General features: G+C 51.7%; 1 protein-coding gene across 2 annotated transcripts in view; it reads right to left on the reverse strand.

Annotated features, from left to right (window-relative positions):
- Positions 1–12,474, reverse strand: part of TLN1 (talin 1) — a 134,400-nt gene that overhangs the window by 62,547 nt on the left and 59,379 nt on the right. For both annotated transcript variants that reach the window (XM_084629453.1, XM_084629454.1), the window contains exons 3-8: positions 5,828–5,925; positions 5,414–5,543; positions 4,825–4,977; positions 4,445–4,587; positions 2,655–2,782; positions 2,153–2,213 (exon numbers count right to left, since the gene is read on the reverse strand). In XM_084629453.1, the coding sequence (XP_084485579.1) occupies positions 2,153–2,213; positions 2,655–2,782; positions 4,445–4,587; positions 4,825–4,977; positions 5,414–5,543; positions 5,828–5,925 (713 nt within the window). The remainder of the gene's footprint in view (positions 1–2,152; positions 2,214–2,654; positions 2,783–4,444; positions 4,588–4,824; positions 4,978–5,413; positions 5,544–5,827; positions 5,926–12,474) is intronic.

The following is a 12,474-nucleotide window of genomic DNA, read 5'->3' on the forward strand; positions in this document are numbered from 1 at the left end:
GTAATAGGATGAAATTTAATAGTGAGAAGCGTAAAGTCATGCATTTAGGGATTAATAACAATAATTTTAGTTATAAGCTAGGGACGCATAATTAGAAGTAACGAAGGAGGAAAAGGACCTTTGAGTATTGATTGATCATAGGATGACTATGAGCTGCCAATGTGATATGGCTGTGAAAAAAGCTAATGCGGTCTTGGGATGCATCAGGAGAGGTATTTCCAGTAGGGATAAGGAGGTTTTAGTACCGTTATACAAGGCACTGGTGAGACCTCACCTGGAATACTGTGTGCAGTTCTGGTCTCCCATGTTTAAGAAGGATGAATTCAAACTGGAACAGGTACAGAGAAGGGCTACTAGGATGATTCGAGGAATGGAAAACTTATCTTATGAAAGGAGACTCAAGGAGCTTGGCTTGTTTAGCCTAACTAAAAGAAGGTTGAGGGGAGATATGATTGCTCTCTATAAATATATCAGAGGGATAAATACTGGAGAGGGAGAGGAATTACTTAAGTTCAGTACCAATGTGGACACAAAAACAAATGGATATAAACTGGCCACCAGGAAATTTAGACTAGAAATTAGACGAAGGTTTCTAACCATCAAAGGAGTGAAGTTTTGGAATAGCCTTCCAAGGGAAGCAGTGGGGGCAAAAGATCTATCTGGCTTTAAGATTAAACTCGATAAGTTTATGGAGGAGATGGTATGATAGGATAACATGGTTTTGGTAATTAAATACTCATGGTAAATAGGCCCAATGGCCTGTGATGGGATATTAGATGGGGTGGGATCCGAGTTACCCAGGAAAGAATTTTCTGTAGTATCTGGCTGATGAATCTTGCCCATATGCTCAGGGTTTAACTGATCGCCATATTTGGGGTCGGGAAGGAATTTTCTTCCAGGGCAGATTGGAAGAGGCCCTGGAGGTTTTTCGCCTTCCTCTGTAGCATGGGGCACGGGTCACTTGCTGGAGGACTGTCTGCTCCTTGAAGTCTTTAAACTATAATTTGAGGACTTCAGTAGCACATATATAGGTGTGAGGTTTTTTGCAGGAGTGGTGGGTGAAATTCTGTGGCCTGCGTTGTGTAGGAGGTCAGACTAGATGATCATAATGGTCCCTTCTGACCTAAATATCTATGAATCTAGAGGGTTGGGCCAAAAGAAATCTGATGAGGTTCAACAAGGACAAGTGCAGAGTTCTGCACTTAGGACGGAAGAATCCCATGCACTCCTACAGACTAGGGACAGAATGGCTCTGCAGCAGTTCTGCAGAAAAGGACCTAGGGGTTACAGTGGACGAGAAGCTGGATATGAGTGAACAGTGTTCCCTTGTTGCCAAGAAGGCCAATGGCATTTTGGGATGTATACGTAGGGGCATCGCCAGCAGATCGAGGGACGTGATCGTTCCCCTTTATTCGATATTGGTGAGGCCTCATCTGGAGTACTGTGTCCAGTTTTGGGCCCCACACTACAAGAAGGATGTGGAAAAATTGGAAAGAGTCCTGTGGAGGGCAACAAAAATGATTAGGGGACTGGAACACGTGACTTATGAGGAGAGGCTGAGGGAACTGGGATTGTTTAGTCTGTGGAAGAGAAGAATGAGGGGGGATTTGATAGCTCTTTCAACTACCTGAAAGGGGGTTCCAAAGAGGATGGAGCTTGGCTGTTCTCAGTGGGGGCAGATGACAGAACGAGGAGTAATGGTCTCAAGTTGCAGTGGGGAAGGTTTAGGTTGGATATTAGGAAAAACTTTTTCACTAGGAGGGTGGTGAAGCACTGGAATGCGTTACCTAGGGAGGTGGTGGAATCTCCTTCCTTAGAAGTTTTTAAGGTCAGGCTTGACAAAGCCCTGGCTGGGATGATTTAGTTGGGGATTGGTCCTGCTTTGAGCAGGGGGTGGGACTAGATGACTCCTGAGGTCCCTTCCAACCCTGGTATGCTAGGATTCTACCAGGCTCCAACCCAGCTGCAGCTGCACACCAAGTGACCGAAGCCCCAGATGCCCCATCTGAGTGGCCACGCCAGGCTGCTGGCTCATCTGCAGGGACTGGGCGCTGCAACCTCGGGAGAGGCAAGGTCCTGGCTGTGGCCAGGCCAGGTGAAGAGATCCCAGGCCAGGCACAGGAAGTGGCCTGCCCCAGCTCTGAACACTCACCATGAAGATCTTGCGCTCGCCTTTCTGCTTGATGTACTCCTTGGGCAGGAAGTCCTTCAGGCTGCAAGGACAGCAGAACCGCTGTTACCGGCAGAGCCTGGCGCAGGCCTGTCCGGCCCCCAGCATGGGCCTGGGATAAGCCCCAGTGCCAAGTCCTGGCATCAGCCCCCATAGGAGCCCCAGGCAGGGCACGAGCAGGGAGAGAGCCCTTCGGGCATAGCGGACATGGAAGAGGCCGAAGAGGGGAACCGGGGTCCTGCAGCTCAGGGCTCTGTCAGGACCCTCATCCCCAAAGCAGACCCCTCCGCACTGCAGAGGTACCCAGAGCCCAAACGGCTGCAGCCCCAGTACCCGAGCGAGAGCTCCCTACAATGGGGTGTGGCAGGGAGCAGGCCGGGGGCTCTGCCCTCACAGTAGTGCTGAGCCAAATGCTGCACTGGGGGGAAATGGGGGGTGGGCTGGCCTGCGGGAGGCACCTCAGCAGGCTCCTTGGGACACTCACTCCAGAAAGCCTGGCTTGTGCTTCTGCTCATTGTGAGGGCCAAACTGGATCTGACACTGGAACCCAGCAAACTCGCAGGCCTTGTCGAAGGAGACAGGGTGAGAGCCGTTCAGAATGTCATCACGAGCCTGCGGGAGAGGAGAAGGGTGAGTCTGGGGCATTGGCCTGGGGGAGGGGAGCCACACACTGACTGGGGCGTGGGGAGGAAGAAGAGGGGATGGGGGCCACAAGCTGGCTGGGGGGGGGGGGAGGAAGAAGAGGGGATAGGGGTTGCACACTGGCTGGGGGGGAGGGAGGGGAGCCACACGCTGGCTGGGGGTGAGGAGGAAGGCGAGGGGATGGGGGTCGCACAGTGGCTGGAGCAGGAGGGAGGGGAGCCACACACTGGAGGCGGGGGCAGAGGAAGAAGAGGGGAAGGGAACCGCACGCTGGTTGGGGGGGGGGGGGGAAGAGAGGAAGAAGAAGGGAAGGAAACCGCACACTGGCTGGGAGGGAGGGAGGAAGAGGAGGGGATGGGGGTCGCACACTGGCTGGGGCAGGAGGGAGGGGAGCCACACGATGGCGGAGGAAGGAGAGGGGAAGGGAACCACACTCTGGCTGGGGGGCCAGTTCCTGCACTGTGGCTTAACATGACTGTCTGGAGAGACTGTTACGGAGCCTGTTCCTGGCCAGCGCTCCGAAGGGGACCGTTTGCTGCCTTGGGGCTAAGCTGCTTTGTGGTTTTGCCAGGGGGTGGGGGACACGTCAGGCCCAGGAGCTAGCTGGGGCCTAGCCTTGCACAGAGTGTATGGTGGGGAGGGAAAGATACCTTACTAGCCGCTCAAACACTTCTCCTTGGGGCTAAGAAGCAGCAGCCCCTGAGGGACAGGAGGTGCGAGACCAGGGCAGCCCATCTCCCACGCGCACACAGGGCAGCAGCCTGAGCTGCCCCCCCGACCCCGCGAAAGCACAGACAATGCTAGTTCCCCAGGGGAAGGGCTAGAAGGGAGCAGGAAGCTGACCTGAAGCAGGGCAGGGCAGGGCAGGGCAGGGCAGGAAGGACCCCAAGAGCTCAGCCAGTCCAGCCTGCTGCAGCAGGATGAACTGACACCAAACCATCCCGGACGGGGTTCGTCCGGTCTCCTCCTAAAACCCTGCAATGACGGGGACTCCACAGCCTCCTTGGGTCACCTGCTGAACCATCCCTGCGGGGAGAGAGCCAGGCCTAACGTCCAGACTCTGGCCACGTCGACAGTGGCGAGCTGAGAGTGGCCAAGCCGTACCAACGCAGCTGTGCTGCTATCAGGTCGCTCATGTAGCCGCTCTCCCGGCGACATCATAAAACCAACTCCGCGAGCGGTTGTCGCTGTGTCAGGGGAGAGCATCTCCCGCCGACCTAGTGCTGGGCACACGAGCACGTTGCTGGGGGAACTTGTGTCTCTCAGGGGGTGTTTTTCACATGCCGAGCGACATGACTTTTGCTGACATAAATGCTAGTACAGACAGGGCCTAAATCTCTCTTGCTCCAAACTAAGCCAAGTCCTTCCTAGTCTCCCATCGGCGGGCATAGAGAGCAATCAGCTGGCAGAGCGCTGGCTCCCAGCCACGGAGAGCTGCCCTGAACCAGGTACCAGAGCGCAAGCCACACGGCAAAGCCCCAAAGCATCGGGGCCAGAGAACCCAGGACACCAGCCCTGAGCAGCCCGGGGCTGAGGCTGGAGAGGACCCGCATGGCCTGGGGAGGGGGAAGGGTCACTAGCTAAGCTTTGGCGGCAGGGCTCCAGTCGAGAGGCAGGCTGGGGGGCAGGTACCTGCACGTAGAGCAGGTTGAGCTGCACCGGGTCCCTGGAGTCCACGTTCTGATCGGAGTAGAAGAACTTGCGCCGTAGCAGCAGCGTCTCGTTGTCGTCGATGCCCTGCTCGCGCAGCGTTCGCCCGTGATCCAGCCAGTTCACTGCCGAGAGCACAGAACGTGAGCAGGGCCAAGCGCCGGCCCCACAGCCAGTCCCCCCCAGGGCGTGGCACAGACCGACTGACCCAAGGCACTGAGAGACACTAAGCAGGGACAACCTCCCTCCATCCACAGCACCGGCCGCCCCCCGGGACCGGCCTCACCCCACAGCGCCCACTTGCCGCCCGCAGTGCAGGCTGGCCCCACCCCTCGTGCCCCCAGCACAGTGCAGGTCCGTACACTCATCATCCGTGTGCAACTTCTGCTTGAGTTTCTCCATTTTCTTCTCATCCCGCAGCAAGGTTTTGTCCTTCTTGAGAGTGCCAGTGATCTCCTCCTTCTTCTCCTCCATCATCTCCCGCACCAGCGAGTACTCGTCATGATTGGTGATGCCTGCAGGGGCAGACAGCACAACGCCCATCATAGCCTGCCCGGCACCCTGGGCTGGAGAGCCCCTGGAGAACACGGAGCTCCCCCTGCCCAGCTCAGCATCCCTGCAAGACGCCCTATGGGGCACAGACACCCCCTGCCTGGGCAACATCCCTGAACGGCAGCACACCCTACCTGCCTGCAGACACTGCCCCCCACTCTCCCCGACCCCCTACAGCCAGGCAACGCCCCCTCTCCCCATCCTCTCGCCACTGCGTCCCAGCCAGGCAATACGCCCACACCATCCTCTTGCCCCCTCACCAGGCAACGTCTCCTCCCTATCCTCTCGCCACCCCACAGCCAAGCAATGTCCCCTCGTTCCCCCCGACCTCTCCAAGCTGGATATCGCACCCTCCCATCCTGCCCCCAGCTCTGGCCTGCACAGTGCTCCCTCCCTTACCGATCCGGGCACAGATTGTCATGAGCATGTCTGTGACCGTTTTGGAGTCGTCCACCATGACCGTTTTAACTGTCCCATCCAGCATGCGAATCTTGAGCGGTCGTTGCTTCTTCTTGTACTCCATGGTGTCCTGCAGCAGAGATGCTCGATGTTAGCGCCAGCGAGCGGTCCCACCCGCAGAGGCATGTGGTCACCACACCCTCCCCTCTGTACCAGGGAACCCCACCCGCCCCCGAGGAACAGCCCTGCCAGGGAGGCGGAGGGAGTACCCAGGGCTATGAAGCAGGCTGCACCAGGCACTGCAGAGCATAAGGAATCCCATGCTGGGGCTGGGGCTGGTAGAGCACATACTGCACTGCAGGGCATGTCCTAGTCCAGAGCTTGGGGAGGGATGTGCGGGGACTCTGCACTTACCCCATTGCGGAGCATGTAGTAGTCCAGAGCCTTCCCAGCTTCCAGCCAAATCCCCTTCTTTGGGTCCTCATCCGAAAGGAACAGCCCAAAATCACTGGCTGAAAAACAGAGCAGAGACTCTCCCAGCACAGGCCCATGATCCCGGGTCCCTAGTCTCCCAGCATGGGCCCCTCAGCGCCCAGGCTCCTGGCCCCAAGAGCAGGGTCTCTCCTAACAGAACGTTACATTACAGAGGTGCAGGGATGGATGGAGGGGCTGTTCTGGGGGGCAGAGGGGGGCAACAGTAGAGAAGAGACTGGGGGAGGTGAAGGGGCTTTTGGCAGAACAGGGAGGCCGAGGGGGACAGGAGATGCAGGAGGGTGGAGTTGTGTAGAGCTTTGGAGACTCCCCTCTGAACTTCTAACGTGCAGCTACACGGCTCAGAGACATGGAGAATAAGGTGCGTGCTGAGGTGTCCAGGGAATGGAGGGAGGAGGGGAGGCAGCCAGACCCAAAACTATTATGAACAGAGGTAAAAACTTGCACTGAATTTTGAAGGTGCACAGACGTGGAGAGAGCTCTCTCCACCCCACGGCCCGTTGCAGGAGAGAGCGCAGGACCACCCTCCTACTTGCAGGCAAGTCCCGTACCCGGCATCTCCCTCTCCCTGAGTACTGTGTCAAGGAAGGATGGACTCTGCGTTAGCGAATTGCCCAGGCTTCCCCGCTCTAGCTCTGGCTGCTGGTAGCCGATTACACAGAGTCATCTGCTCAATTGCTCTCCATCAGTATCAGGAGTTCCTGAGGCATCAGCATTTTGCTCATCTAGGCTAGCGGCTGTTGGATCGTTCCTCTGACAGGATCCCAAATGGCATGAAAGTCACCAGTCTTGTCTTCATCTATTTGCTCCAAGAAAACTCCACAGAAGAAAATGCATCACTGCAGAACGCAAGGAACTCAGCCAGGGAGAAGCCCTGACTACGGGTAGCAAGGAGCTGCCTGAGAGAAGGAGAGTGAGAGGGAACCTGGACACTTTGACCCCAAGCTGACTGAATTAAACACAGCGAGGAACAGACCATCTCAGAACATGGCTGCGCAGTGGGCTTAGATTGCAGGGGAACAAATGCTGGGGAATTCAGAGACCTAGGGAATAAAGGGCCTTGGGAGGCAGTAATAAAATCCACCAGCGGGGAAGGTGGTGGGAACTAAACTGACAGCACAATAGCCTGTGAGGTCTCTTCCTGTACCAGAAGCAGGAGCTACCGAGGGTTACAGAGCCAGGCGAGACTGGCCCGGAAAGAGATGGCATCAGGAACGGGGTAACAGATGGTGGCAAAATCTTATTCTCAAAATTAACTGGACGGGAATCATGTGGCCTGTGCACCAGCTAAAAGGAAATGACAAACGGTGAGCAATGGAATGAATTACAAAGCAAGGAATGGAGGACTTGTGGCACCTTAGAGACTAACAAATTTATGTGAGCATAAGCTTTCGTAAGCTACAGCTCACTGAATGCATCTGATGAAGTGAGCTGCAGCTCACAAAAGCTTATGCTCAAATAAATTGGTTAGTCTCTAAGGTGCCACAAGTCCTCCTTTTCTTTTTGCGGATACAGACTAACACGGCTGTTACTCTAAAGCAAGGAATGAGTTACAGCTGACAAGGAATGTTAGAGACAACAGGAGGGGGGGGGCAGTTCCTTCAAATCTGTCAGACACAGAAGAGCAGTCCAGGATGGCGTGGGTGCACTGCTCAGTGGAGAAGGTGAGCTGGCGATGGTAGAGGAGAGGAAGGCAGAGCTGCTCAGTGCCTACTTTGCTTCAGTCTTCTCACAAAAAACAACAGGTGATCAGACTCGCAGCAAAGTTATTACAGACAATAAATGGGAAAGCATGCAGATCAGGACAAGTAAAGAACGTGTCAGATCTTCTGACTCATCTGAATGAATTCAAATCAGCTAGGCCAGATGTTATTCACCTCAGGGTACTGAATGAATTAGCTGAAGAACTCTCGGAGCCCCTGGCAACAATATTTAGAAGCTCATGGATGACCGGAGAGGTCCCGGAAGCCTGGAGAAGGGCTAACGTAGGGCCCATCTTTAAAAAAGGGGAAAGGAGGAGCCAGGGAGCTATCGACAAGTCAGCCTCACCTTGATACCTGAGAGACTACTAGAACCATGTATAAAACATTCACTTTGCGAATACCGGGAGGAGGGAGAGGTGATCACTAGCAGCCAGCCTGGATTTACCAAGAACAAATCATGCCAAACCAGCTTGATTTCCTTCTTTGAGAGGGTAACTGGTTTGGTGGCTGGGGGGAATGCAGTGGATATAGTATACCTAGAGTCTTCAGCAAGGCTTTTGACCCAGTCCCAGGTGACATTCTGATAGCGAAGCTGGAGAAATGCGGGCTCGACAGAACTGCTATTAAATGGATACACAATTGGTTAAACAACCGCAAACAAAGAGTAGCTATTAATGGAATGTCAGGAGGTCTCAAGTGGGATTCCACAGGGATCTGCTCTGGGTCCAGTGTTTAACATCTTTATTAATAACCTCGAAGTAGGACCAGAGAGCAGACTGATCAAATTTTCAGATGAAACAAAGCTAGGGCAGGTTGCCAACACTGAGGGGGATAAAATTCAGAGGGATTTTGATTAACTGGAGAAGTGGGCTATAGAAATCACAATGAAATTCAGCAAAGACAAATTAAAGGTGCTACACTAAGGGATGAAAAAACAAGGGAGCAAATACAGAATGGGGTAAAACTGACTTGCTCGCGGCACTGCAGAGAAGAATCTGGGCGTTGTGGTGGATCACAACCTCAACATGAGTCAGCAATGCAATGCTGTTGCAAAAGCAAATGCAATTTCAGGTTGCATTAAGAGAGGTACAGCATGCAAGTCACAGGACGTGATCGTATTGCTCTGTTTGGCGGTTGTTAGGCTGGGGAACTGTGTCCAGTTTTGGTCACCAATGTATAGAAAGGATGTAAAGAAACTGGAAGGGATCCAGAGGCGAGCGACAAAGATGATCAAAGGGATGGAATGCAAGCTATATGAGCAAAGGCTGAAGGAACTGGGTATGTTTAGTTTGGAAAAGAGAAGATTAAGGGGGGGGCATGACAGCGGTCTTCAGATAGTTAAAAGGCTGCCATAAGAAAAATGGAGAAAAGGGGGCAGGACAAGAGGCCATGGGTTCAAACTACAGCAGAACAGATTTAGATTAAATCTCAGGATACATTTCCTACCTGTAAGAACAGTAGGACAATGAAAAACACCTTGGGAGGCTGTGGAAGCTCCTTTGCTGGAGGTTTTCAAAAGGAGCCTGGAGCCATCTGTCTGGGATGGTTTAGACGCAACAAATCCTGCACCCTGCCCGGGGGTTGGATGAGATGACCCTGGCAGCCCCTCCTAGCCGCACGGTTCTCTGAACTGGGCAGAGGCACCTTGAGGTACTGCATGGTTAGGGCCAGGTCAATTTATCAACTGCAGCAGGAGTGAAGCCCTGTCCTGGGGTGGCCCTCTGGAGAGGCAGACATCCAGTCCTCCTGTGTCAGGCTCTGCTAAGGAGAACAAGCCAAGCCAGATCCACCTGTGGATGGCTGACTGGATAAGTAGCTGGCAGCTAGCTCAAGAACACCTGGCCCTCAAAGAGTTAGGATGGCTCAGGCTGAAGCCTAGAACAGAGAAAGGAAACTACTAGGAACTAGATAGACAGCTACTCCCAGGGGCTCCTGGGGAAAGGAACAGCCCCAGGACACAGATGGGATGCTCCAGAGGACAGCACTACAGAGCTCTACAGGCTCTCATGAGGCCACAGGGGAGGGACTGCAGAGCCCAGGGAGCAAAGCCTGGGGACTGACAGGAAAAACAGAAGGCGTGTTTCCCTACCACGTCTGGCAGTTGATTCAATAAACTAGAGCCCTTGTATGTATTGTTCACCATGTACAAGCCTCACTGAGCTTACTAAAAGTCCATTAGGGGAAACTGAGGCAGAGATGTAACTCTGGTTCCACACTGGATGCCAGGGAGCCCTCCAGCAGGGCGTGCCCACCGTTACAACATGGTTCTAGGAGTGGGACCTGAGAACACTCCTATCAAGGCCGAGGACGACACAGAGCAATGCTAACAACTGTCTCAAGCATGAGATGGCCAATATCCCAGATCGGCACATGGAGCAATGACAACCCTAAGACAACCTGTCACTGACTGGACTGAAAGCGGGGCCCCCATGACAGCAACCAGACAGGCTCAGCCATTGCACACAGGAAAGAAAAAGGAGTCAGGTGGTCCTGCCTACTGGGGGTGGGTGCCATAGGCAGGACTGGTCTGCTGGTGGGCGTCAGAGACAATGGGGATTACTAGCTGGCACAGAACACTCAGGCACCTGCGGAGGTCTGGGTTACAAAGGACGCTGGGTCTCAGATACCAGAGACCATAATGGCTGATCACAGCCAAACCAAGGACTGAGGAGAAACCATTCAGGGCTGAGAAGCATGACGTCCCAGGGGTAACGTGCTGCAAGTGTGAAGAGCTGAGGCACGCCAAGAGACTCATGTGAGCCCCAGACAGATGGAGCATTACTAGGGGGGCGACTGGGTATCCTGCAGCACACTGGTCAAGACAGCAGCTTCGCTAAGGGGTTTACCCCTTCCCCCATTTATCAGGGTATGAGGCTTGGAAAGGCCGGGGCTTAACACAGAGCCAAAAACACATCCATTAGAAGAAGGGCCCATTACTGGAGGGGAAAGAAAGCAGGGTCCCCGATTGAGGAAACTCATGGTCCCAGGGTTCCCAGGAAATGTGTGTGATAAGAACATTGGTAAGGGAAGCAAAGGGACATGAGGAAAAATCTATGGCTGGCAGAGTTAAGGACAGTAAGAAGGATTATTTAAAAGTATATTAAGAACAAAAAAAAAATACCCCTAACAGTGGTATTGGTCCATTACTAGATGGAAATGGTAGAATTATCAATACTACCAATGCAGAAAAGGCAGAAGTGTTCAATAAATATTTCCGTTCTATATTTGGTAAAAAATATTGTGGTCATATAATATGAAAACACTCTTTCCATTGCACTAGTATCTCAGGAGGATGTTAAACAGCAGCTGCTAAGTTAGACTTCTTTAAATCAGCAGGTCTGGAGAACTTGCATCCAAGAGTTTTAAAAGAGCTGGCTCAGGAGCTCACTGGACCATTGATGTTGATTTTTCAATAAGTCTTGGAACACAGGGGAAGTTCAAGAAGTCTGGAAGAAAGCTAATGTGTCAATATTTTAAAAGGGTAAATGGGATGACATGGGTAATTATAGTGCTGTTAGTCTGACATCAAACTCAGGCAAGATAATGAAGTGGCTGATATAGGACTCATTAATAAAAAATTAAAGGAATATAACAATTAATGCCAATCAACATGGGTTTATAGAAAATAGATCTTGCCAAAGTAATGATCTTTTTTATGAAATTACAAGTTTGGTCGATAAAGGTAATAACGCTGATGTAATATACTTAGATTCTTAAGTATATTCCTAAATATTCCTAATCTAATATACTTAGATTTGAGTTGGTACCACAACATTTTGATTAAAATACTAGAATGATATAAAATTAGCATGGCACACATTAAATGGATTTAAAGCTGGCTAACTGATAGGTCTCACAATGCAATTGTAAACATGGAATCCTCATCAAATGGGTGTGTATCTAATGGAGTCCCACATGGCTAAGTTCTTGGCCTTGCAGTATTGAGTATTTTTATGAATGACCTGGAAGAAAACAAAATCCTAACTTATAAACATTGCAGATGACATCACAAAAATCTGGGGAGTGGTAAATAATGAAGAGGACAGGTCACGAACATAAAGCAATCTGGATCACTTGGTAAGATGGTGTGATAAATAAAGGTGGGAGAGCTCCCTTTGATGGACACCCAGCCAGCCAGCTAGCTATAAAATCCCTCTTGGTAGCTGTTCTTTAATTGCTTTACCTTTAAAGGGTTAAAAAGTCCCCCCAATGAAAGAAAAAAATTGGGCACCTGACCGAAAGAGCCAATGGGAAGGTAGAACTTTTTAAAATTGGAAAAGAAACTTTCCCTTCATCTGTTGTTCTCTGGGCTGGAGTGACAGAGCAGCCATGCTATAAGCAGCTTAAGCCAGGTATGACCATAAATTATCAGATCATGCCTAGAACTACTTATCTGAACTCCAATGTGTACATAGATCAGAGTATTTAGCTAGACGCGATCAGGGTTATTTCTTTTATTTCTTATTGGCTTGTGGACTCCTCTGTGCTAACCCCAGATGCTTTTGTTTGCTTGTAACCTTTAAGCTAAACCCCCAAGAAAACTATTTTGGGTGCCTGATTTTTGGAATTGCTCTTTTAAAATCTAGCAAAAGCCTAAATTCCAGATGTATTTTCTTTCTTTTTGATTTTAATAAAATTTACCTTTTTTAAGAACAGGATTGGATTTTTGGTGTCTTAAGAGGTTTGTGCATGTTTGATTAGCTGGCAGCCACAGCTAATTTCCTTTGTTTTCTTTCTCAGCTCTTCCTTGGAGCAGGGGTGAAACGGCTTGAGGGTACCCCACAGGGAGGAATTCCCAAGTGCTCCTTCCTGGGTCCAAGGGGGTTTTCTTGCATTTGGGTGGTGGCAGCATTTACCAAGCCAAGG

Source organism: Lepidochelys olivacea (assembly GCF_965140295.1).
Source record: "Lepidochelys olivacea isolate rLepOli2 genome assembly, chromosome: 5".
NCBI lineage: Eukaryota > Metazoa > Chordata > Testudines > Cheloniidae > Lepidochelys > Lepidochelys olivacea.